The following is a 25,694-nucleotide window of genomic DNA, read 5'->3' on the forward strand; positions in this document are numbered from 1 at the left end:
TGAAAAAACGAACAACAAAAATCCAAATGACAGAGATAGGGGAGAGAACCGTTACACGTGTGGAAAACCCAAGGTCATTAGAGCCATTGAGGGCTTCCTTTCAGGCACAGACTTTGAGGTTCGCCCAGCATCCTGCTGGGTAAATCTAGCTCGGGTTCCGGGTCACAGATTCCCCGACCCTTTCCCAATTCCACAATCACGTTCCCCACCTCTTGCCCCTAACCCTCGTGGAGCTATTCTGACATCATCTTTACTTCTTTTCTCACGGTAACCAACACATGACATAAGGTTGAACAAAGACATTTATTTATAAAACCAGTTCCCAGTGGAGGGGAGATTGTATCCGTAGAACGTAAGCCGGTGATCATTCAGAGTGCCACATGCAAGCATTCCTGAACCAGAGAGAGCAGTGAGGCAGGCACCGGGAGCTGCCCATCCTGCCAACAGAAAAGCAAGTGTCTTTTCCGCTCCAGAGCACGGATGCACCAAGATGTCCCGCGAGAAGGCAATTTGGTCTGACATCCACGATGAAGTGATCGGGGAATAACTGCAGATCCTTTTTTTCTTTTTTTTTTCTTTCCTTTTTTTCCTATTCTGTGTGGCCTGCTCACTTCCCAGATACCCGGCTAAGAGCTTAAGAGGTCCTCCACCCTCCAGCGGAAGGGGCAGTGCCATATCCCGGGCCTCCTCACATGCCCATCCTTATGCTCTGAATGATCTGGAAGATAGCTGAAAGAGGAAAACAAAACAGTTCAGACAGCAGGCAACACACAGCTGGAAACCCAACCCACAGAGCCCGCCTCTGTGACCCCAGGCCCTCGACACGTTAGCACACAGCTGATTAGGTATTTCCTCACCAGGAGTTGAGTTAACAAAAGGTCAGTGAACTTCTCTAAAAAGCAGCCTTGTTGCTCTGCTGATGGATGCCTCGGGATTCATAGATAACTCCTGCTAATGCCTTCACCAGGAGTGAAGGGCAGAAGTCCCTCCGGGGCTGAGAGGTCTGGTTCCCCTTCCTCAGAGCAGCTGCTTCTGCTGGGGGCGGCCGCCTTCCTGCGGGCGCTGTTCTCCTTTAACAGGCCCGGGAGCGCCTTTTCCAAATGGCCGTGACCTGGGAAGCAGGCAGCCCCGAGCTGGGCAGAAAGGCCGGTGCTTAGAACAGAGCCAGGAAGCCGAGCCCCTGGCTGCCACAGCCCTTGATGCAAGCGGATCTTCTGGCCGTCTGGAACTTTCTGAACTGTGGCTCTCTCATTGAACGCACCCTGACCTTCTTAGGGCTCAGTCTTCACTCCATGGGCCTCCTGGAGAGACTCTGAGAGGGTGCGGAGCCTGTAAACCCCACAGAGCGTTCCCGGGACCTGCACTGACTTTGGTCAGAGCTGGTTACATGGCTGGTTACAGCGACTGGGTTTAAATGCGTCCCAGGAAGAAAAGGCCCCGCTGCTTTGTAAAACCGTGCTCAGCGGCAACATGGGTTAACCCGATGGAGGGAGCAACAGCAGCGCCACCTCACAGGGATGGTTTTTATTTTTGAGGGGACGCGTGTATCCTCTCGTCTTGTGTGTAAAGACAGTAAACACTGAGCGCACAGGATCTTGCCCCTTCTCTCCTCCATAGTCATCCTGGCACACAGCCAGGAATGCAGCTTCCTAAGAACAATAGTGACGCAGGCCATCCGAACCCTCCGGAAAAAGGCACTTGGCATTTCACCTTCCCACGTTACTGAGCACACACCACCCGCAGGCGCTGCGCTTCGGGGCCCACAGCTGGACAACGCAGAAGACTACACATGTTAGTGCACTAATACTTTTTTTTCTAAAAAAAAAAAAAAAAAAGAAAAGAACTCAGCATACATCAGTACTTTCCTAAATTGGATATGTGCCATAAACCAAACATGATTTGATGTTAACTTTTCATGAATGCCCAGCGTGGCCACAATGTGAAACAGCAATCAAGCAGACGGCTGTAATCCTGTCATGGAGAGTGCACTAGAGAATGGATGGCTGCATTCTGGGTTCTCATTTCTGCTTCTTAATATGTGTGTGTTTTTCTTTTTTGTTTTGTTTTTTGTCTCAGTTATTACTATCTGTGGAGTTACCACACTAATCCGCAGTGGGCTTTCTTCCGGTGTGTTGCTGTGGACTAAGCTGAAAACAGACGGTTAGAATCCTGTGTAAAATTAGAGCAGATCCGTCTGTGTGACCATGGCAGGGCTCTTCTCTAGATACAGTAAGTCAGCTCACTCACCACTTGTGATTTAATTCTGGTTGCACAAGCAGTGTTCTTGGCCTCGTCTGTTTTTTGTTTTGTTTTAGAGGAAGGGGAGGGGGGCGGGGGAGGAAGGGGGGAAAGAGAGGGAAGGCTTGACAGAATAAGTTTCTAGATGCACCAGAAAGGACCTTACCAAAATACATAAGCTTGCAGAAATAGTTGATGTATTTGTCCTCGCTACTCAAGGCTGATGAGGAATAAAAATTAAATAAGCATTTGGTATTCTAGCTCAAGAGGAGTGTTGGGAGGCAGCTGTATAGTCAACATTGGGGGAAAAAATATTTACATCTACCTCAGGCTTGTTAGTGAGGATTGGAGAAACACCCCTAACCTTGACAATGATACTGTAGAGTGAAATGTCAGGGCCAGGTGGAACTGGGTGTGAATTCCAGATCTTCACTGAGTATCTGAGTGACGGGCAGATCACTTAACCTCTTCAAGCCTACTTCCTCTTCTGTAAAATGAGGACCGTGGTACTTGCAGGACTGTTACAGAATTAAACAATCTGACATACACGAAGGCTCCTCATACATCCAGGATATGATGTGTGGGAGGCATTGCTATTATAACCACTATTACTATTATTACAAAAATGACGCTGCTTCTCCAGGTATGAGCGTGGAGACCAGAGCTGCAGAACTACCTGCCACCCTCCAGAGGTGTGAACTTGGGGAAATTACTAAACAGTTCTGAGCCCTGAATTCTGTATTTGTAAAATCAATAGAATCAAACGTGCCTCACAGGATTATAAGGAATCTATAGAATGATATAAGTAAAAGATCTGTTCATAATAGATGCTCAAAAATGTTCTTCCTCCCTTAATTTTATCTTTAGACAAGAAATCATTTCAGCAGGACTCAGATAAACAAACCGGAGGCAGTCTGTGCCTTTCGTCCATCAGACCCCATTAGGTTAATTCATGACTTCAAAAGTGCTAGGTAGTGACAAAACCACTCAATTCTTTTTTAAGAAACTGCTGCAAATTTCTCTAAAGAATCAGGAAAATTTGCTTGCCTTAGAGTAGTTGCAACATATTTTTAAAAATCCACCTATTTCTGTGTCTGTTTTAAAAGCTAAAGATTATTCCTAATCCTAATTGAGCCCATGTAAAAACTGATGGTCTTTAACATGCTTATATACCACCCTTTAAAATTGAACCCTTTTGGAGAAACTACTTTGAAGAGTTTATTTTAAGTTCATCATGTGCTTCACATCTAAGGTAATGAAGAGATGGATGTGTTCATTATTCCTTTTTCAGCTGTATCCATGTGTTTAAGAAGCCTTCCACATCTTACACTAATTACATTAATTGTGATTCTGTGTGCCTGCCAATAATGACCCGCAGAGTAACCCCAGCCCTCCGAATGCTGACTTTCCAGGCGGTGAACAGGAAGGGAGCCAGCAGTACTTTCAAAGTGGGAAAGGAAGTGGGGAGTCTAGACCCTGACAAGTTAATAACTTAACAGTGGGTGAACAAAGCTGAGAAAACAGCAGAGCAGGCTGCAGGAAAGGGGATGTGGCAGGCAAGACAGCGGGGAGCAGAAATGCCAAGAAAGGGAAGGACAGCAGGCACTCCAGGTCAGAGGATGGTCACAGAGGATCAGAGAAATTCAGTTTAGAGCAGAATCTACAGAATCCGAGCCTCTATACCACCTATATTTAGGATCCTGGTCACATCTTTCTCTTATTCCACCACCCTCTTTCAATGGAATCCTAAGGTTTTAATATACAAGAACCACTCACACTAAAAAAATCAAACAAACTAGAGCAGTGGTTGGCAAACTCATTAGTAATCAGAGCCAAATATCAACAGTACAACGATTGAAATTTCTTTTGAGAGCCAAATGTTTTAAACTTAAACAACTTCTAACACCACTTCTTCAAAATAGACTCGCCCAGGCCGTGGTATTTTGTGGAAGAGCCACACTCAAGGGGCCAAAGAGCCACATAGTTTGCCGACCACGGAATTAGAGCAATCCTCCTGACTCCACATCTCTTCTCTGGTCCCCATTGCTGAGCACTCCCTCCTTGAAACTCTTTCTTCCCTTGTCCCTTTTGACACTGTCTTCTCCAAGTTTCTAGTTTCTCCCTTCTCTTTGGCTCTATATGCTAAATGCTTTTTATTTTTTTAAAATATATTTTATTGATTTCTTACAGAGAAGAAGAGAGAGGGATAGTGAGCTAGAAACATCAATGAGAGAGAAACATCCATCAGCTGTCTCCTGCACACCCCCTACCGGGGATGTGCCCGCAACCAAGGTACATGCCCTTGACCGGAATCTAACCTGGGACCTTTCAGTCCACAGGCCTACGCTCTATCCACTGAGCCAAACCGGTTTCGGCTATATGCTAAATGTATTTTACAGGGTCATCCTAACTCCACCTGATCAGTAAACAAGAATGCTGAGATTCCGCAATGAGCATTCTGGCTTTCTGCTCTTCATTATATTCTTTTTCCCTGAATGATCTCACCATCTGGCCCACAATTTCAGTTGCCACTTAGCTTTTATGACTCACTCACCTATGTGAATTGCCAGCCCTGATGTCTCCTCTAACTCTAGACTAGAGCCACACCTTTTACCCTCTGACTGATATCTATACTTAGGTACTCAAAGGCACGTCAAACTCAATCTCTTCCCACTGTCAATGTTGGCGTCATTTATCCTCAATCTTGCATGTAAAACAAAATGCCAGAGTCATCCTTAACATCTCCAGGATAATCAAGACCTGTGGACTTCACCTATGAAATCTGTGACTATGCATCCTTCCCTCCATCCCTCCAGAAACCACCTTTGTCCAAGTGACCACCGTATTTCTTCAGGTGCCTATGGTGATCTCAAAACTGGTCTCTTCCTGCAACTCTTCAATCCTTTCTCCATACTATAAACTTATTCTTCAAATGAAAACAAACAGGATTACATCATCCCTGTGTTTAAAAGCACATCATAAGCTTCCTATTGCCCAATCCTTGACGAGGCCTCCCTGACCTGTGCATCCTGGCTGCTGTCAACCTGTCCGGGCTCATCTTTCATCACTTTTCTCCTCTCTTGGATAATCCCTCACGCTTTCAGAAGCTCTCTGCTCTTTCTACAGGGCCTTTACACATGCCATTCTTTCTATGTGAAATACAATACTTTCCCTACCCCACCCTATTGCCTAGTGTTCCTTCATAATTCAAAAGTTATATCTTCAGAGAAGCCTCATTTGACCATCTGGAGCAAGAATTTTCAAACTTGAGTATGTATTCTGATCTCCTGAGGACATATGAAAACATAGATGCTGGGCTCCACCCCCACAGTTTCTAATCTAATAGATCTGGGGATGGGGAATGAGAATGTGTTTTTCTAATTAGTTTCTAGGTAAGGCTAAGGCAGTTGGTCTAAGGACCACACTTAGCCAGAGTATACTAGCCTTTTGTATTACTTGCTTTCACAGCCCTACTCTCCTTCACACACTTTCATGGTTGAAATTTTACATGTTTTAGCATAATTACTTGGTTGACTCCTCTTGCCTCCCCACCTTGTAGCTATAGGACAGCAGGGATCTTGGATGATTTTGCTCATGACTTTACCCCGGACTCTAGCTCAGCACTGGGCACATAGTAGCTCCTCAGAGAAATATTTACTAAAGGAATGAAAGGCGAATAATTACAAAAGGTATGGAGAAAAATACATATTAAAAACCTCAGTTATTTTGCAAACCAAGCATCGACATCAAATAGATACTTTTGCATTCTAATTCCTAAGAATCAGTCCTTGGATGGGAAGTTAAGTCATGACAAATCAATATATCATCTTACCCTGAGGACTGACCTACCCCAGCTAACTGGGAGTGCCAGAAGGACACAGGGCTGATAGAAATAGATCTTCTGGAAATTGTCAGAAAGCTAGACAACAGAAGGCTTCAGAAAGCCACTTTTATTGAAAATAAATACTTGACAAGAGAGATCAAGGACATTTCTGACAAGAGACATTAAGCCAGAGGAACACCCTTTAGAAGTATAAGATGACTCTAGAAATCACACAACTTGATCATTTTTTTCATTAAAAAATTGCTGTCAGAAATGTATGAATCTTGTGAGAGACAAGCAGTAATGTTAGGAGACAAGACATTACAAAGGTGGTTCATTAAGTTCTCTAAAAGAATCAACACAAAAAAAAGTCAAAAGCAAAGCACCATTTTCTGATAGCCTTTCCTGGTGACTTCCCCAGAGATGGTGATGAGAGAAAAGCGAGAGAGATGCCAAGGACAGGTAAAGGTAGGAAGACAGTGTTAAAAGAAAGGATACTATTAGCAAAGAAGGTGATGCTCTGTCTCCACATTGAAATGGCAGACAGAAACTCTCTTCTGAAAAGGAGACCACACACAAACCCACATGCTCCATGGGCACAGGGCAGAGGGTGGCACACAACAACGGAGGCCACAAGTCGCCTTGCAGGAGCCAATGGCTGATAAGATCTTTCCAGATTGTCCATCTCAGATCTTGAACAGGAGTTCCTCAAGGAGTAGATGCATGTCTTCCATCTTTCCTCTGTGCTGAAATAGAAGGGCTTCTCCGGGCTGCTCTGTTTCTCAAACATCGCACTCGCCAATCTCTGGGAAGAGACTCCCACTGGGTATCACAAGTTCAGGAATGTTCTGGTAGTCTCCAGGAAAGGTCAGGGTTTATGTGGTTGACCTGCAAACATGGTGAATTCAAATCTGTCCCTGAGCACGTGTCCAAGAAAAGATGAGGTGATGAGTGCCCGGTGGCTCAGCCCAAAAGCAGCCATGACTTGACATAGGCGTTAACCATCTGGGAGCAGACCCAGGATGACTGCACAGCTGGAATCTCTGGACAGTGCACCTTTTCTGGCAGGGAAAGTAGGAGATGTCTCAACAGGAGTTCTTTTCAAGACACAGTCATATGCTAAAGGTCTAGAGTAGGTGGAAACCTCCTGCTCCACAGTACTTTTGGGGACATGATAAGAGAGAAGGAATGCAGGGTAACAGAAAGCAGTTGAGTTTGAAGTTTAGTTTTGGGTACTAGCTCTATCACTTTTTAACATGGGATGTTGGCAGATTTCCTCTGTGAGCCTCAGTTTTGCGAGCATCACAGCTTCTTTGTAGGGATTGTGTGACTAGAAAGGAGAATGTCTGTGTAGAGCCTGGCGTTATAATAAAGACTCAAATACTGGCTGCCAAAATAGTTGTGTGAACAGATCCTGCTCGTCCCCATAGTCTAGATACAAAGAGTTCTTTCTGGAAATAGAGAAGAGGCTCTAGCTGCTCCTGCAGAGGTGATACCACTGCCCTCTGGCTGACAAGCCTTGCCCTCTGCCAGGCCCGGAGGGAGCTGGGGCTCACGCAGCTTCCTCGGCATCACAGAGCTGTGCTCCGCCCCTATAGGTGCTCTCATCACCACAGAGCAAAGTCACCAGGAAGGTCAAAATGGCACCTTTCCTTGTAAGCATTCAGAATCTTGGTCAGAACTCTGCCTAGGAGGTCAAGAGCTGGGGAGACAGTGTGACTAAGGACCATCACCATAAGCACAATAACAACAAACATTTATAAAACTATTACCGAGGCTGGACAAGCAATAACCCTCAGAATTAGTTTTCATGAGGGTCTTAGGAGTCAGAAACCAGTCCTAAGCCTTTTAAGAATGGAGAACTGAGGCTCAGAGTGGGCATGGGTAACTTGGACAATGCTACAGAGCTAGTAGGCAGCACACCCAGGTTTCAAACCCAGAGAGGTTGGTCCTGGAACTGGCACACACATGATTTAGTCCTTTCCCTCCTTCACATCCTTAATAAAAAACCCAGTCCTAGGAAGGGTGGGTGCCAGTCCTTCCAGGAATGGAGAGGTCCCTAGTGTATCTATAAAGAGAGCCAGGTAGACGGCCTGAAACATGGGGCTGAGAGCATCGAAGTTCAGGCCCATTTGGGAATCACTTCTTGATATCTCTTCTGAATAGGTTGTCCTGAAAAACCAGACCTATCTGTGACACTATCTTTCTCCTCCCACCCTGCCCCCAATCCCTGTGGGCAGAGTCCCTGGAGGATAATAGGAGAGGAGCACTGACAGTCTGTGAACTGATAGACAAAAGGAAGGTCTTGCCCAGAAGCATTGCAGCTATTTACAACTGACGGTGCCAAAAAACCTAGTGGGCTCTTGGCTGAAAGATATTAACTCTGTACAGCAGAGGCCAGCTCTGGGTCAGACACAATTTCCTATTTATGGGCAAAGAGGGTCCAGCTGGATATTCCTTTCTGGGAATGAAAAAAAATCAGAATATACAGTAACACAGGAAGTACACACATGCATAAACATGCAACACACAAACATGCAACATTCATATACAAGCACACAACATACATACACAAACATGTACACAAACATGCTCATGTACACATATACACAGATCTCATTTCAACCAGAACAGCTGCTCTTTCATTTGTTTCCCTATAAGATTTGAACAGAGTGCTGCTGCTTTAAGAAAAGGAAAAAGCTACAAACCACAAGTCTTGATGTTTTGTTCTTAAATCACACTTAATTTTTTCTAAATATGCAAGTAATATATGTTCATTGACAAAATGGGGAAGATTATGAATAAAATAAGTCACTGGTGCCTTAGAGGTTCCATTTGATGTAGAATAAAAGCTCCTCAGCCTCAAGAATACCCTGGCTTCAGTAACTATTGACATTCTCATGATCACTAACTAGGAAATGAACATCAAAACTGGCTAGAAAGAGAGAAATAAAATTGAAATTAGGAATACATGAGGGAGAAGCCATCCGAGGGAGGGAAGTGGGGCTTGGCTGGTATGTAAGAGTTCCCATCAGAATCGAAGGATGATGGGAATTAAATGGTGGCCCCATTTGTCCCAGCTGAAACCTCAAGGAGGGATAAGAACAGAGAAGGATACAACCATGTTGCAAAGAGTGCTAAGACTGTGGCTTCCTATCGGAGCTTGGGAAAGGTAAATCCTACTATAGGATCACAAGAAACATGTATGATGACAAAATGACAAACCTGTTAGGGAAAAGATCTAATTTCATTGACTCCAGTAGGCATGCAAGTTAAAGAGAAGTTAAAAATGCTGAAGAAGGTTGTCCTGTGAACACTGTGGCACTTACATTATAAAAAGGTTAGACCAGGGACAGCAAAGATGAGCACGGGACCCTGCTGTTATACCATGCTCATGACAGACAGTAGTAATCAATTGCAGCACACTTTCCCATAGAGCTTTGGGGTTGCCTCAGAATCTTTCTCAATAAGGCTTTTAAAAGAGCTGAGGATAAAAGGGAAGAAAACCCAAGGGCTAGGCACTGAGCACAAACAGTGGGGACTGGCTTCATTAATGGCCTGGGGAGGTGTGTCTAGCCTGCAAGTGTCTTGTGAAGATAGTGGTCGGCAGATGTGTGACAGTGTTTGCTGTTTCAGACAGACATTCCAGGTCATGCTTGTCTCTGAGTCTCAAGATAAAGCAAGAACTCTTCAGAAGCTATTACACGGAAGCTATTAAAAAGGGCAGGCTTTGAAACCAGGGACTAAGAGAGCTGGAATGAGCTGCTTATCTGGAGAGAGGCCCCCTTGCCTGCAAAAGTGGAAGATAATGTTTTTATAAAAAGGAGTGTGTTTTAATGTGGATCTGGGTCCCAAGAGACCAAAACCAGATAAATGCAACCAGTTAAAAAGGTTCCAGCAACACAAAGTCCCAGGACAAGACTTGAACAAGAAAAGTTTTGGCCTATTTGGAATAATCACCTGAGGGGGCCCATCACAGGTATTTGAGAAGCAGGTCTGAGATTGCCGACAGAATATCTAATACCAATAACAAGGTTGGTTATCAAACTGAGCAAAACAAAGCACAAAATGGCCCTGAAGGGACCTATTTTGATAATATTGTGGCTCAAAAGAACACAGGGTTCCCAAAAGTTTTCTATTTCACAAAGAAAACTCCTCTAGCCAAACAGTGATGTATGTGGGTTGTGCTAAGGAAATGAAACTTACATTTCACTCTGAGACTCAACTTAAGGTACAAACTCCATTCACTGATTTGTGTCTGCACATGTGTGCCTCCTTTTCCTTGCGTGGGGAGGTGACAGATTTTGAGGCTTTATCAAGGGAAGACAGTCGCATGTACCCACTGAACTAGCTCACACCCATCCTTGGAGTTAAGGGGCAGGGCCTAATGCTTTCTGAAGGTTCCAGAAAAATATGATTGCAGAGCCTGCCAATGACAGGCTTAGTCTGGGAGGAAGGGTGATGAATGGAAGCATGAGCACCCCCTGGCACAGCATTCCCAGCCTTGGTGCCACTGGTTTCCATGGGGGGGAGGGGGTAGAGGTGGTGGTGACTGAAGCTGCAGGTGTCAAGCTTACTGGGCCAACACTTACATCCCTGAAACCTTCAAGGCCATTACCACCTGTGGAGGGGCTCCTATATCCCTATTTGATTGAAAAGGAAATCAATACAGAGAGAGTAAATAACTTGTCCATGGTTATTCAGCTGAGAAATAGCAAATCTAGGCTCCGAACCCCTATCTGGCAGATTCCCAAACTGTCCTCCCCTCTGGGGCACCAGATGGTCAGATTTCAAAGAAGCGTCTTGCCTCAGAGACCTTTTGCAATGGTAGAAAGTGGAAATTTACTTACTTCTGGGGAGGGATGTATTTAGATAAACCTCCTTCAACTGCCTCTTTACTGGGTAAAGTATTAGAGATTACAGCTGACTACTCTGAATCCGATCTTGGGGGCCTGGGCATGGCTCCAGTGCTCTTATCTAATTTCTTGGTGAGGTGGTGGGTGTTCCCTGAATGCTGGTTGGGCCAGGGGTCCCTGGGTGCCATGCTCCTGTACTTCAGGTTTCTCTTCCTTCCCTTTCATTATTTCGCTCTTATCACCACTGTAGGCATGAAAGGCATGAAGGGAGAATGAAGCAGGTCATAAGAAAGAGAAGCAAGGGATGAAAGTTTGCTATGACACATCACTCCCTGTAATAAAGGGATCCTGAAAACTCTTGGAAGTTTGCTAACTTGTTTTTCCACATAAAGTGGAGTAAGGGTGACCAATAAGTGAGCATGTACTTAAACACCAACATTTTACCAGCCCAATTCCTTCCCAGAATATTGCTAGGGAAACAAATAAGATGTGCTCTCCTATTCCTTGCCTGACCTGACTGTTTACTGACTCTACTTCTAAAAGGAGCACTTTGCCCAACCAGACATCAGTTAGAAATGTGGGTTAATGAGAAAGGTAATGAAAGCAAGTGAGTCTATCAAGAGAATCAGATCAATGATCAGCATCTTCCTTAACAGTAGAAGATCTCATATTTTTCCTGTCTGTATAAAAATATACAAAATAGGAATAACCAATGACATGAGCTCAGAGAGGGCAAGTGACCTCATAAGTGTCAATGGAACTCAGTGAGATGGAACTGTAGCCTGGCCTATGGGCATGCCTTGTTCAAAGGAAAGAGACCCAAGGGACACGAAGGAGCATGTGTCTGAAGAGGTGCAGAAATCCTACCAGAAACCATAGTGTGTTTTGCATGAGTGTCACAGACAAGAGCAGGAGTGAGGGTGTGCACAGCATGGATGGATGGTCAGAAGTGAGGCGCAGGGGGTCTCTCCTGCCTTGGATCACTGAACTGGGACAGAGGTGAGAGAGAATGGTAAGGAGGGGTTCAATCATCATAGCACCAAGAAGGTTTATTACATAAAGCAGAGGGACTGATGAACTTGAGGAGATCACATTCTTTTGAATGTAGACAAAAGATAGGTGGGAGCCTGTGGCCTGCGACCCTGAAAAGGGAGAGACTCAAGAGGGACAATGGCTCTGCAAAACGAACTGAATTGTGACTAATTCCCGAGAAGTGGCAACGGGCATGCATTGATAGGTGCCATTGTCCTTTCTTTGACATGACTGGTTTAGAAAAGGACATGTACAAAGAGAGAAGGAAGGGCACAGCACCAAGGACAAACTGAGGAGAGTGGCACATTTCTGTGAGGACAGTGCCCAACTTCAGCTGAGGCTTGCAGGAAAAAAATATGGTAAAGTTGGCAGGAAACAACAACAAAACAAAACAAAAAGGGTGGTAGTATTAGATTATTCTTATGATTATAAAGGGGATGAGGCCCATTACTTAAGGATCCTTATAGCACGTAAACAGGATAGAGAAAGTAAGACCACCCAATTCCCATTTTATTTATTGCTCCTCATAATAGCAAAAGTGGTCTTAACGAGGAAGTTGAAAGAAGCATTGCTAGATGAGCACCGGACACAAGGTGGGGGGACCTGGCATGCCCACCGAGTGTTATATTTCCTTCATGTCCAAGTCTTCAGGCCCTGCAGCCTCCCATCCAGGCCCCTGGACAATCCTGCAGATGGGATAACAGAGCCTTTGTGCTTGATCCTGAGAACACTCCTGAAGACTGGTTCCAAAAGATTGTTGGATAGGGTTCCTGCTAAGTGAACCAATAGGTCTGGCAAAATTTTAATTAAAGTGAAATTTTTAAAAAAATGTAATTTAGAGGAGGTTTTTTAAGCCCTTTGAAAAAAATGACGACTGAGAACTAGCACAGGTTTGAGAAAAACAAGCCAGACCAAATAATTCTATAGTCTCCCGCCACTTCCCTCCCACTAAGGGCTCACAGATCCTCACAGCTGGGCTTTGCCATTCTTGAGCCACTATCTGCAGCCTCCGTGCCTTTGCCACGCAGTGTTCCTTCATGTGGAATAACCTACCTTTGTCTGGCTGTTTGGCCTTCAACACTCAGCTCAAAGGGCAACCTCCTCTGGGAAACCTGTTCTTCTACACAGCATGGTTTAGAGGTTCCTGCTATAATTCATTGTGTTCTTCCAAATTCACACGTACCCTCAATATGATGGTGGTAGAAGGCAAGGCCTTTGGGAGGTGATGAGGCCATGAGGGTGGATGGGACCATACTTTTAAAAAGGAGGCCCCAGAGAGTCACGGTCTCCCTCCGCTACATACGGATGTGGTATGAAGATACAAGAAGTCTAGGACCAGAAAGAGGGCTCGCGCCTGACCATGCTGGCCCTGAAATCTGACTTCCAGCCTCCAGAACGGTGAGCAGTACATTTCTGCAGTCTGTAAGCCTCCCAGGCTGCGGCATGTTGTTACAGCAGCCTGAAAGGACTAAGACAATCCCTAATGCGCTCTCACCAAGCACTCCGCTATCACAGTGCTCTTTCCGAGGTTACAACGGGCAGCTTTCTTATCTGCCCTCTCCAGAGCCTGTAGGTTCTGAAGGAGGTTGTAGTTTCAAAGCCCAGCACAGTGGCAGGCACTGTGAGGGGACCCTCAACGCGTGATGATTGCTTGCAGGAGTTCTGCGGAGAGGTTCAAAGTCAACCCAAAGGGAGTTGTCTCTAATTGTGTCCCATGGACTTCTCCGGGTCTAGACTTTTATCAGTGGCTTGGAGAAATAATATACTTTAGAGATTGTAAGGCTCAGAGAAAAAGGTAACTAGATAAAAGGCTCAAGGTTCAAGATTTAACAGTCTACAGGCTGGCTATAAAACCTGAAAAGATAGACAACTTTATTAGATGGATTGATTTTGTATTTTTCTGTGGCATGCTAAAGCACAGGTTGTTTTGTTGGTTGTTGGCTGAAAATCAAGAGACAGATCATCTGAGATAATGCCTAACAGATGACTCTGTGGGCCTGATGGCAACGCTGCATCGACGCAGCAGAGTCACTGCAGTTTCGTACGGTGCTCGGAACTGTGCATTGCTAACGACAATACACTGAACAGATGATGTAGTGTCACTGACCATATTGTACATTAAACTGTAATACCGATAAGCCATTTATCACACATGTTCTTCTGTGTTTCCAGACTTATAGTTACTCTGTAGAAGGACAACTGAAACCAACAATAAACTTTTAATAGAAATATTCATGAAGCTTTATGTTAGGTCTCAAAAATGTCAAGTGGATATTTACAATATGCGGAATATCTGGCTTTATTCATCCATCCATCCAACTGTATTGATCACAATACACCAAATACTGTAGTAGAATCTACAATTTTAGTGGAAAAGGAACACTGTCTTTCCTGAGCTTATATCTTGGGAGGAAAATGGATAATAAATAAGAAAACAAAATACTTTCAAATGTTGATGAGGGCCATGAATAAAGTAAAACAATGTGTGATAGGAAAGGAGACAATTTTGGATGGGATTACGTAGCTGCCTCTGAAGCTTGCAGGAAGTTTATGTACAGAAGATCTGGGTGGGGCCTGCCTGGCCATTAGCTCTAAGTGAGTCTGGAACGTGCTGTGACTGTTTCAATATAAACTGCAAACTGGGTCATATTAATAGAAGCAGAGCATTGATATAAGGGCAGTGACAATCCTAGTAACTCTGTAGCATTTACACCACTTCTGGACCAACTTCTACAGTTGCAAATGCTACTCCTGGCGTATAATTAGAAACCACATCTTATGAGGACTGGTTGAGAAAACTGGGAAAGCCAGTAGAAGGAACCACTAGGCAGTCATCTTTGAAATATCCGAAGATTCAAGATGTTCAGAAGAGAATGAGTCCTGTAGAGTGGTGACTCCAAGGGTCTACCTTGAATTATTGAGAAGACAGCACAGTATTGTTCAAAAGGGGAAGGAAACATTTCTAAAAGAATTAGACCTACACAGATATGGGATAGGCTTTTTGAAGAAGCGAGTACTCAGCCCTCTGAAGTATTCCAGCAGAGGATGGGTAACTTGAACTCTGTTAAAGATGAGGAATCCCCATATTGGGCAAAAGATTCCCTTCTAGGACACAGCTTTGGGACTGGGGTACAGCTTCATTTCTTTGAGTGGAAGATATTCTCATCTTGGGAAGCCAAATCAGCTTTAAAATATTTGAGCCTCAAGCAACGATCATGCCAAGTCCTTTGTATCCCTCCTTTCTCCTAAGAGCTTTTGTTTCCTTGGAAGAGTGGTTTCTTGGAGATCAGAGGCACTGATCTATCTTCAGTCATAGGTGTCTCTTGCTATTGGGACAGAATGATGTCCTCATGGGAGGCCTGGGTCTGTGCAGGAAGATGTGGACTCCTGGTCTTCCCTATCCTCAGCAACAGTGAGGTGATGAGGATGGGACGCTCTGATGGCCTATCTATTGATGGGCAGGAATTATGTCAAGACTCCCAATAGCAGAATTTACTAGAAACGACTGTATGATCCTTCTGCTCAAATCTCCTCTTTGTATGTGTGTGTCTGCCTGTCAGTGTAAGGAAAGCTCTCTGAGCCTGTCAGCTTCCACTATGAAGTGACTGCACCTTGAGGCTCAGGTCAAAGGCTCAGTTCTGTGCAGAGCACTGAGGAGGTCCTCTTCGCAGAAGGCCGCTCCCTCTCTCTGGAATGTGGGTTTATCATAGGCAAGTGCTCCACTTTCTGTTTTAAATGCTCTTATACTGTGTCTTCACAGAAAGGTGTGATTGAACTCTAAACTCTATATAGCTGATTTAATTGCTCAGCACAATCATTTCATGATTACAATTTGATAGCATATCAATTCTATCTCTACTCATATTTGGTCTGCTGGAACAGAAATTAAATCAAAACCCATTAAGATTAATACCTCAGGCAGAGATTAACTTGAATCTTAGACTAATATAGTTTTTGTCTATTTGCCTTCTGAATAAAACATGTGTATTTGAAGGACAGAGGGAAACCTGGGATAGAGGGCAGTGAAGAATCCATACCTGAGCCACAGACAACAAAAACAAACAGTGCCAACAGCCATGGTCCCACAGGATACTTCTCTTCTTGCGGCCTCTAAAAGAGAAGGGGAGAAAGTAAGATTAGGTTCACTGATTTGGGAAACATTTATTGAGTGCTACTTGTCACTGTGCTAGGGGCTAGAGCACAGACTCAGTCTCAATGCCCAGTAGGCAGATACAGATGAATAAAGTCAATTGTAAAGGATCAAGATAGGTTTAAAAACATTCATCAATAACCTGTAACTCAATGAACGTGGTGGTCTTAAATATTCTGGGGTCAAGGTCTAAATACATAAAACTAATACAGTAATTTGAGAGCCAAAGATGATATTACTAATAATTGCTTCCATTTGTTGAAAGCACTCTCTATGACAGAAACCTACTACATCCATTATTTCCAGCACTCACAACCCCATACAACTCCATTCTGTAGTTAAGACCTGAAGCTCAAATTTGTTAACTTGGGCAAGAGCTGGAATTCAAATTTAGGTCTGCCTCATTATAGAGCCTGGGTGTTTCCCACTGAGAGCTTCATTTTTATTTTTTTATTTAAAAAAGAAATATATATATATATATATATATATATATATATATATTATTATTATTATTATTATTATTATTGATTTTTTACAGAGAAGAAGAGAGAGGGATAGAGAGTTAGAAACATCAATGAGAGAGAATCATCAATCAGCTGCCTCTTGCACACCCCCTACTGGGGATGTGCCCGCAACCAAGGTACATGCCCTTGACCAGAATCGTCCCGGGTCCTTTCAGTCCGCAGGCCGATGCTCTATCCACCGAGCCAAACCGGTTTCGGCTGAGAGTTTCATTTTTAACTCCCACATCCGTGAAATCTAAGTAGGGTCACAGAACACAGCCATGTTCTCAAAACCTTCCATAGAACAAAAATTTTCGGAAGGCAGTACAAGTGAAAATCCTTGAAATCCCAGACGCACCACAGCAACTGTGAATGGATGTGAGCAAAGCAGCGTTTTGTAATAAAGCTCCTAAATCTTTGTGAACCTTACACTTTGGAAATTTCTGCATTCTCTGGGAAGCAGAGGGGGCTATTGTATCCACACTAATCTAGCCTTTATACCTCCTGCTCTTCTCAAACCAAAAGCATAGAGTAAGAATGTCTCTCTGCAACCCCTGTAGGTCTACTGGCAGGTAGAGCTTGGTCCTTAAAAATAAAATAAAACATTCTGAGAGGCACCTGAAACACTGGCAAATTTCTCAAATAAAAAGGGACAAGGTTGAACGAAAAAAAGTAGCGTCTTTGGTTCCCAGCTCACCTGCCCACATTCTTAGAGAGCCTTCTCTCTTCTGTCTCAATTGGGTTCACTTGTCATGTATAAAGCCATATTCTTTTCCTTGGCATTTACCACAGTTTGTATCTCTGCTTATTCTTGTGATGATGTGTTCAATGTCTGGCTCTTCACTAGATTCTAGGCCCCACAAGGGCAGGCACGTTCTCTTCCATATGTCAATGTATAGCAGTGCGCAATACAAAACTTAAACATAGTAGACATTCCACAAATGTTAATTGAAGAATGAATAAGCACTCATGCTTCATTAAACATGGTTTCTTAGGTCAAGTAGAATAAAGACAGGGCCTAGGAAGGATATTGTCTTTATTATTATACTTCCTAATTGACTTAAGGGTTATCCCTTCATTTCTCTTACCAGAGAAGTATGGATTCAGGTGGCACTGGCAGGTAGATTCTGACTAAGGACTGAAAGCATTTGCTTCTCTGTCACTGACAAGCTTGTATCTACCACTCTTGTGTGGGGGGGCAAATCACACTGCAAGGAAAGACGTGGTTGTCCTTGACTAGAAAAGGACAAAGCCATCTTAAATAATTGCATAAGATAACTTTAATCAGCATTTTTATCAGGTCATTCTTTGGCACTAAGACCAGGTCAAGGTCAGATCAAGTAAATAGAGATATTAAATAAAATTACCCAGAGTGTGGCTTTCCCCTCCCCACTCTTTTACCAACTTCCTAACAATTTGTCATAGTTGCCCAGAAACCAATTCTGTTGCTGTCATCCTCCTAATGTTATATAAAAATTAATTTTTCTCCATCTCCAGCAAAGCCAAGTGAATTCAGAAGCCTGTAAATGAATTATTGGTCGAGTCAGATACCAAATGAAGTCCTTTATTTTTCCTTTGCTGAAAACATAAATTACTAACATGCAGAGCTTGGAGCAAAACCTTTTGGATGATATCTGCCAGTGAATCAATATTACTTGGGGCCTTTCAGCGCTCAGGAATGCCTGGGTGATAATACCAATATATTCTTTTTGAGAGCTTCAAGTGTGTGTGTGTGTAAGTGGTGCCCAGCACAGTCCCAGTGGGAACCTGAACCTATTGCTGGGAGAAGCAAGACAATCAGCGGAATCCTGCAAATGACATGGTTCATTTCAAACAGAAGTTTGCCATTTCCCAAGGCTCCCAAGCGTCAGGGGATGGCTTTCCCTGTGATAAGATAACAGCAGGGTGACTCAGAACTTTGGAATTTAAATTCCCTCTTCATTCTGAAGAAGTTACTACTGTATAATCATGAAATGATTATCCCATTTCTCTGTTTCTTGGCTTTATCTGCTATCTGGGAGAATAATTTTGATTCACTCCATAGCTATTAACTAATAACAAAATACTGAGGCATCTGCATATAATCAGAGGGCTTTATTTCTGAGTGATTAATCTGAATTTTCAGTTAGAATCTGTTCATCTGTCCCCATTTATTGAATTTCATCTGAACAAGTTCTCCCTTGCAAGTTAATTCTTTCAAAGTATAATGTTTGGCCTGTAACTAGGAAAATGAAATTTAGGATTTAAAGTATTGCTTTTTGTTGTTGTTAATCCTCACCTGAAGATATTTTTCCATTGATTTTTTAAGAAAGGGTGGAAGGGAGGGGGAAAGACAGAGAGAGAAACATTGATTGGTCCCTTCCCACATACTTCCTGACCAGGGATGAAGCCTGCAACTGAGGTATATGCCCTTGACTCGAGTAGAACCTGGGACCCTTCAGTCTGCAGACCTACACTCTATTCGCTAAGCCAAACCAGCTAGGGCTAAAGTGTTGCTTTTTAAAGGAGAATTTCATTTTTCTTTTTGGATGTTGATCCATTTATAATAAAGTTAACCAAAAGCCATTCCAACCGAAGGAAAAATAAACATACATTGTGGGTTGGTTTGGAAACCCTTCATTACAAATTTAGTGGGGCCATTTAAAAACCTTCAGAAGCGCCCCACACTTTTGAAGGGCCTACTCCATGGTATATGTGAACTATTAAAATGCACTCATACCATAGATCGAACATAATTTGAATGCACCTCTGGAAGTTGAGTTGAACTGCAGGTGACTACATTTTCTAGGTATCTAAACATCTCTTTCTCCAAAATTTTCCATTTTCTTTTCTTATTTTTGGAGCCAATAATGTTTGTCTCAGCTCCCAAATATTTTCTAGTGGTTTTGAAAAGCTAAAAGTGGCAGACACTGAGTTTACCAAGTCTAACGGATAAAACAGCTCCACAAATTAGTTTGTTTTGTTATTTTTATAGTCAGATAAGTTGTTAGCTTAATTCAGTAAACAACTGAATCCTGGTTCATTAAAAAGAAATGCACAACTAGAGATTTTCAGTACTGTATATATGAATATATACAGTATATGTGTGTGTGTGTGTGTGTATATATATATATAGTCTGAATATATGACATTCTAGACTATATATAGTCTGAATATATGACATTCTAAAAAGAATTGATATCCTTGGGATATAAAATTCTGAATGCTTTAACATCAATTAAAAGTTGTTTGTCAACGTTAATTTGAACAGCAAGTTTATTTATTTATTTATTTTTTGAGTAAAAATAAATAGGGAAAACATAGGTCTTGGTGAAAAAAATGTTACAATTCAATGGCACATCAGCATTTTGCTGATCAATCATAAGTAAATGGTCTAATTCCCAAGTGAAGGAATTTCAAGCATGACTTCAGCCTGGAGCTGTGCATAAAGCCCTGAGTACAGCTCAGTTTAATCCTCAAGTTTCTCTGCCACAGTGCTGCTTGCTTTGCAAGAATTCTGGGGTAATGACTGTAGATGCAGCTTTTTGCTCAGTTAATCAAAGCAGCTTTATTTCTTTGGCTAAAAGGAATTGTCTCGTCAAGTATGCAGGCTTTTCCAGCCAAACCCCAAGGCTTCAGTTGGACTTCCACTTAAGTGCCTGGAATAATAGATTCCATGTGCCTTTGCTCACAGGCTTGGAGACCCACACTGCCCAGCAAACTCGTTCGAGGCATGCCTCTGAATGTCCAAAATCATAGGCCTGGCATTTTCTCTTGGAGATAATTTGCATTGCCAAAAGAAACCCCACTGCAGAAGGCACAGATTTTTACTTAAAAGTCATTATAAAGCTTTAATATACAGTGTTGGGGGCACAGAATGTCTGGTAATTAGCCTCTAAAGTGCTGGATCAGAATAAACCTGAATTCACAGGGTGATCAAGAGGACAGTTGCATTTAAACCTTAACCCAGTGTGAGAGGCCTCGCTGGAGAAAAGGCAAGCTAGAGGAGGATGGAGGGTAATATGGGTTTGAATCTCATTGCACTCTTCCATTTAATAGGGAGACCATTACAAAGGGGCTGGAAAGAAAACCTTACCATGGTGTGTATTGGGGAGTATGGAGGGCAGGGATGCCGCCTGGGAGGGGACATGATATATGGCCTGATTTACTCATTTACTCGTTCATTCGTTCATTCATTCATGCATCACTTTTTTTTTTTATTATTGATTATGGTATCACATAATTGTCCTCATCCCCCCATTCCCATCCCAAACCCCTCCCTACATATGCCCCCACTCTCCTGTTGTTCATGGCCACTGGCTAGGCCCATAATGCATCACCTCTTTAACATTCTAGCACCTGAGTCAGGATTCAGGACCCTGAGTCAAGCAGATTCTGTTACGTTCCCGTAGCTGCTGCTTTCCGTTTATCCCAGAGACACAGGGCCCATTTCTCTCTTGGGGAGGTTCCTCCTTGTCCCCGTGGCAGCCCCAGCAGCCCCTCCCGGAGGGGCCAGGACCCACAAGGCCCTCTGTGCCCAGGAGAGCCCGGTGAGGCCAGCGCCCCGGCGAGCTCTCGGCGCCCACGGGGCGGGCGGGGCGGGAGGAGCTGGGAGCCCGCCCGCCCCGCCCCGGCCGCCCCGCCTTACCAGGGTTTTGGCCACGTTCCCCCTCTGGGTGATGTTCTTGCTGTGCTTCTCGTTAGCCATCCGGATCCGCTGCTTGGCCACCATGGCTGGGGCTCTTGGAAGAACTCTGAGCGCCACCTGCAAGGACCCCCGCCCGCGTGAGCCCCGGGCGGGCCGAGCGCGCCCCTGGGCCCGGGCGCTGCAGGCGGCCAGGCGCGCCCCCCGGCCCCGCGGCCCGCTCCCCGCCCCCCGCCGAGCAGGCTGGGGAGAGCCGGGCGCCCGGACGGAAGTAATCTTTCATCTCAGGAAACCCGCTCCCACTTCCTCGCATCCTTCCGGTCCCCGCAGCCACCTGCCAGCGCGGCCCAGGCTGCTGCCGGGACCTCCCGCACGGAGCCGGGGCGCTGGCCGCGCGGAGCTCTGGGCCGCGGTCTCCGCGGGGTCCGGTCCCGCAGCCCAATGAGGCGCGGCCGCGGCCTTTGTGCGCGCATAAGGGATGGGGGCTCAGGCGTCCCGGTCCCTGACCCACCAAGGCCTAGGTTTCACCTGCACCGCGTCCCTCTCACCCAGGGCTGGGCCAGAGGCTGGACTTGGGGGGTGGGTGGGCGGGGGTCCTCAAAAGACAAGTAGAACCGGGGCAGGGAAGGGGAGTCCAAAGGAACCTTCCCTTTAGGGGTCTGGGGAAGGCCCCTGCGCTAGGGAAGGCCACTGCAGGATCTTGCTCAAAGGATGCAAAAAGGGCCAGATCTCCCCAGGGGTGGGGAGAAGGGGGAGTGAGAATGGAGCTGGAACAGGTTTTCTTGCCTTGGTAGTTAGGGGGGGGGGGGGGGGGGGCAACAGGCCAGCAAATACCTCTGCAGCCCAGGCCAGATTGGGTGGTCACCCAGCTTTGGCTCTCCAGCTGCCCCAAGTAACCAGATAACCAGGACCAACTCCAGCCACTCTTGTCCCAAGGGACTGATCTGGGAAGTCCCTTCAGTAGAGTGATGTATCGCAAGGATCTTACAGTGTGAGTGTGTGTGTGTGTGTGTGTGTGTGTGTGTGTGTGTTGGGGGGTGGGGGTGGCGGCAAGGCGAAAAGGGAGGGGTTCAGTCCTTTACTTGTCCACCTGCTGAATGGAGTGGAGTAGAAGAGCTGAGAAGAGGTAAAACTTCAACCTGGAAGACGTGGGGCAGTGGGGAGAGCTAGGGAAGAGGAGCTGAGGCCCTAGACCAGATGGCTAATGCACCCCAGTGCTTCCCTCGCAGGCACCGTGGCTGGTTCTACAACGTTTTGTGTGGGTAACGTTCCTCTATGTCCGTGGGAAGTTAGGGAGACTCCTTTTCTCTGTGGGGGCCCTTTGCTAAGCTCACCCCAATGCTCTCCCCACTTCTTGTCATTGAAGCTTTAACACAGACCGTTCTGGGGCTGCCTTTGGTAACTGAGAGGAGATAGGACCCCCCACCCCCATCCCCCCAGGGTCATTGGTAAAGTCTGGTCATTCTTTTTTTTCTACTCTAGAATTAAATTTCCAAACTAGATTCTAGCACCTTCTTAAGCATTACCACCAACATTACCATCATTATTACAGGACTACAAACCAAGTAGGCCCAACTCTAGTCCCATGCTTTTAATAACAATTGACTTGTTCTTGGGGTGGGGGTAGTGGCATTGAGGGGGCACCCCTACCTCAGTGACATGGAGCCTGGCTGTGGGGTGAGGCCCAGCACACACCTGGGCAGGAGGCAGAAGGTAGGCCCTCACCTGAGTGGAATACAGGCTTACCTGGCTCTGAGGTTAAGGAAAAGATCGAAGATGGGTTTCCCTTTGGGCCTGCAAGCAGAAAAGATTTCTAAAATGAGAAAAGCCTGCGTTTCCACAGGCTCAGATGAGCTGCCTTATTAGGGGAAAATAATTTATTTGACCCTGCTTGTAAATGACCAATTTTACTCCTTTCCCGGCTATGTTTCATTTTTATAATATTTTAAGTTAGTTGAATTATAAATAGACTATATTCTCACAGTAAATATTCAAACAGGAAAAGGATATAAAGTGAAAAGTAAAGACCTCCCTTTCCTACCCACTCCCCAACTCTCATTTCCAACAGTTTCCAGGCTATTGTTCCGGTATTTTTTACTGGACAAGCCTTCCTGTGCATTCCCTTTTTAAAAACCAACAAAATCATACTATACACACTGTTCTGCCACTTGAGCTGCTCACTTAATCTATTGACAATATTATCACAAATAATGGCACCTCTTTTTTAATAGGTGTGTAATGCCTCATGGTATGATTATAGAGTAATATATTGAACTAATTTTGGGCGGTTATTTCTAGTTTTTTGTTTCTGTGGAGGCCAGTAATGCTTTGGTGTGCCAGTAAGTATGCATGCAATAGATTGCTGGGGGCGAAATTGCTCTACCTTTGCGGTGCGTGGGTGTTTTGGATGGGGCAGTATCCTGCTGCGACCTCCGCTTTGCCCACCTGTATCCCGCTTTTGCCCGGTGCAGCCAGGCCTCTCCTCTGCAGTCTCCGTCCTGTTTGTTGCCTTGAGGCTCGCCATTCTTTACCAAGAAAGGTTTTCCTTTAGGCATGAGTCCTGCCCCTTCCTCTGCACGGCTGCCAACAGAAGCTGAGCTGCTCATCCCGGAATCCTTTCTCCCTAGGACCTGGGCCACGGTCTGAAGCGGTAGTAGATGCGATCATTAGCCGACAGTATCTGAAAACTTCTAGTGACATGAAAGTCATTCCAGATCTGGAAAGAGAAATGACTAAAAAGGACACTGTTTTTTTTTTTTTTTTTTTTTTTTTTTTTTATGGGCATTAGTCAGGATTCTTGGATGTAAACAACACCAACAAATTCTGCCCATTGGAAGAGAAGAATTTATTTCAGAAAAAAGAGACATGTGTAAAACTTTCAACAATAAAGAATTAAAAAAGAGAAGAATTTATTTCAAGAATCCCAGGTCCTTGGACTTCCAGAGTCACCACTTGGTTGAGAAAGAACAAGGCTGGAGCCATCTTGCTTTTTTTTGAGACAAGAGGACTTCTGGCGGAACAGAAGGGGAGTGGAAACTTGATCAAGAGCTGAAAGTTCCCTGGGTTAATCGGAGCTGGCGGTAGGGTCTTATAACAGACCGGGAGCCTGCAGTGCTCAACCGCAACTTCTAAAATTGCCTCGGATAAAGTAGCAGGAAACTGCTAGCTGATTAAAATTTAATTTTGGTTGGTAATTCTTTCAACCTTTAGAGCAAGAATTCCTAGCAAGCCTGTGTACATTAATCACGAGTCTGCCCCACTTAGGGCCCTGGGTTTGTGCCTGCAGAGACTGAGTTTACTCGTCTCTATAATCTACCTACCAGCAAAGCACACAGACGCCGGGCTGCTGAGCTGTGATGTAGGACACTTGACATTTTTCTGTGGCTAACACGCGGGCAAACTTCCTTTCTACTCAGGCCCCACCGTGAGTGAGCTAGGACCTTCCTTCCCACTCTGGGAGCCGGATGGAGACAGATGCTGGCTGGGGGTGGGGTGGGGGTGGGATGGGGGTGGTGACTCAGGTTGGCCAAACAGATGCTTCTTATTTGAGCTGACAGTGCAAAGATAAGGGGACAAGTGAAACTTCACCATGGTGGTGGGGTCCCTAAGAGGCAGGTCATACTTAGCAGAGGGGTTTGTGGAGCTGGTGGTAGAGGAACAAGTTTTGGGATTCTACTTATTCTGTGGTACCTGGAAATCTTGAAATAAATTATTTAAAATTTTTTTTTTTATTGTTGAAAGTTTTACACATGTCTCCTTTTTCTGAAATAAATTCTTCTTCTTTGGATGGGCAGAGTTTGTTGGTGTTGTTTACATCCAAGAATCCTGACTAATGCACATGAAAACAAACAACAAAGCCCCGAGTATCCTTTTTAGTCATTTCTCTTTATAGGTCTGGAATGACTTTCATGTCACTTGAAGTTTTCAGGTACTATCAGCTAGTGACCACATCTACTTGCCTCCCCAAGAAGGGAACTGAGTACAGAGGCCTTGGTGACAGGTGCTATGGTGGCCAGTCTTCATTATGGATGAGAGTGATTGACAGGCACAGCCTGCTAAAACCAGCAGCTCACTGACTCTTCATGTTAATGTTTGCAGTTTCTTCCTCATCCAAACCATTTTCTATACTGCCAGAGAAGAGGAAGTGTGGCAGATATCAGTATCATCTCCTTTTGTGCATATTTCTGATATTCCAGTAGATTGTTCATGAAGGTGCCTCACAGTGGGCAGAGAAAAGAAGAGAGAGCTGACAGACAGTGTGGTCTGCTGCATGCGTTGGAATCCACTCAACATGTTAGATTAGGATTTCATAGAGCCATGCCATGTTGTAGCAGAAGGAAACTTCAGTGTTTTATTGAGTGTCTACTGTATGCCGACACTCTTCTAGATGCTGAGAATTCAATGATTGACACCAGAGTTTCTGCCTTCAGGGAATTCTCAGTTGTGTGGGGGAGACAAGTAAACAGTG

At 44.7% G+C, this 25,694-nt stretch overlaps 1 protein-coding gene across 4 annotated transcripts; it reads right to left on the bottom strand.

The window, feature by feature from the left end:
• Positions 1-284: 284 nt before the first annotated feature.
• On the bottom strand, positions 285-21,764 carry SERP2 (stress associated endoplasmic reticulum protein family member 2). Of its 4 annotated transcripts, none has more exons than XM_036456213.2 (3): positions 21,230-21,548; positions 15,987-16,059; positions 285-729 (listed from the first exon to the last, which is right to left on the bottom strand). In XM_036456213.2, exons 1-3 carry the CDS (start codon positions 21,311-21,313, stop codon positions 689-691), a joined length of 198 nt encoding a protein of 65 aa, XP_036312106.1. In that variant the 5' UTR covers positions 21,314-21,548; the 3' UTR covers positions 285-688. The 4 variants fall into 4 exon arrangements, with proteins under 4 accessions (XP_036312106.1, XP_036312107.1, XP_036312103.1 ...); XM_036456214.2 differs by lacking the exon at positions 285-729 and adding an exon at positions 6,703-6,949 and having other exon boundaries at positions 21,230-21,564; XM_036456210.2 differs by lacking the exon at positions 285-729 and adding an exon at positions 6,958-7,122 and having other exon boundaries at positions 21,230-21,763.
• Between the last annotated feature and the right edge of the window lie 3,930 nt (positions 21,765-25,694).

Source organism: Pipistrellus kuhlii, unplaced genomic scaffold, assembly GCF_014108245.1.
Source record: "Pipistrellus kuhlii isolate mPipKuh1 unplaced genomic scaffold, mPipKuh1.p scaffold_m20_p_3, whole genome shotgun sequence".
NCBI classification, from domain to species: Eukaryota; Metazoa; Chordata; class Mammalia; order Chiroptera; family Vespertilionidae; genus Pipistrellus; species Pipistrellus kuhlii.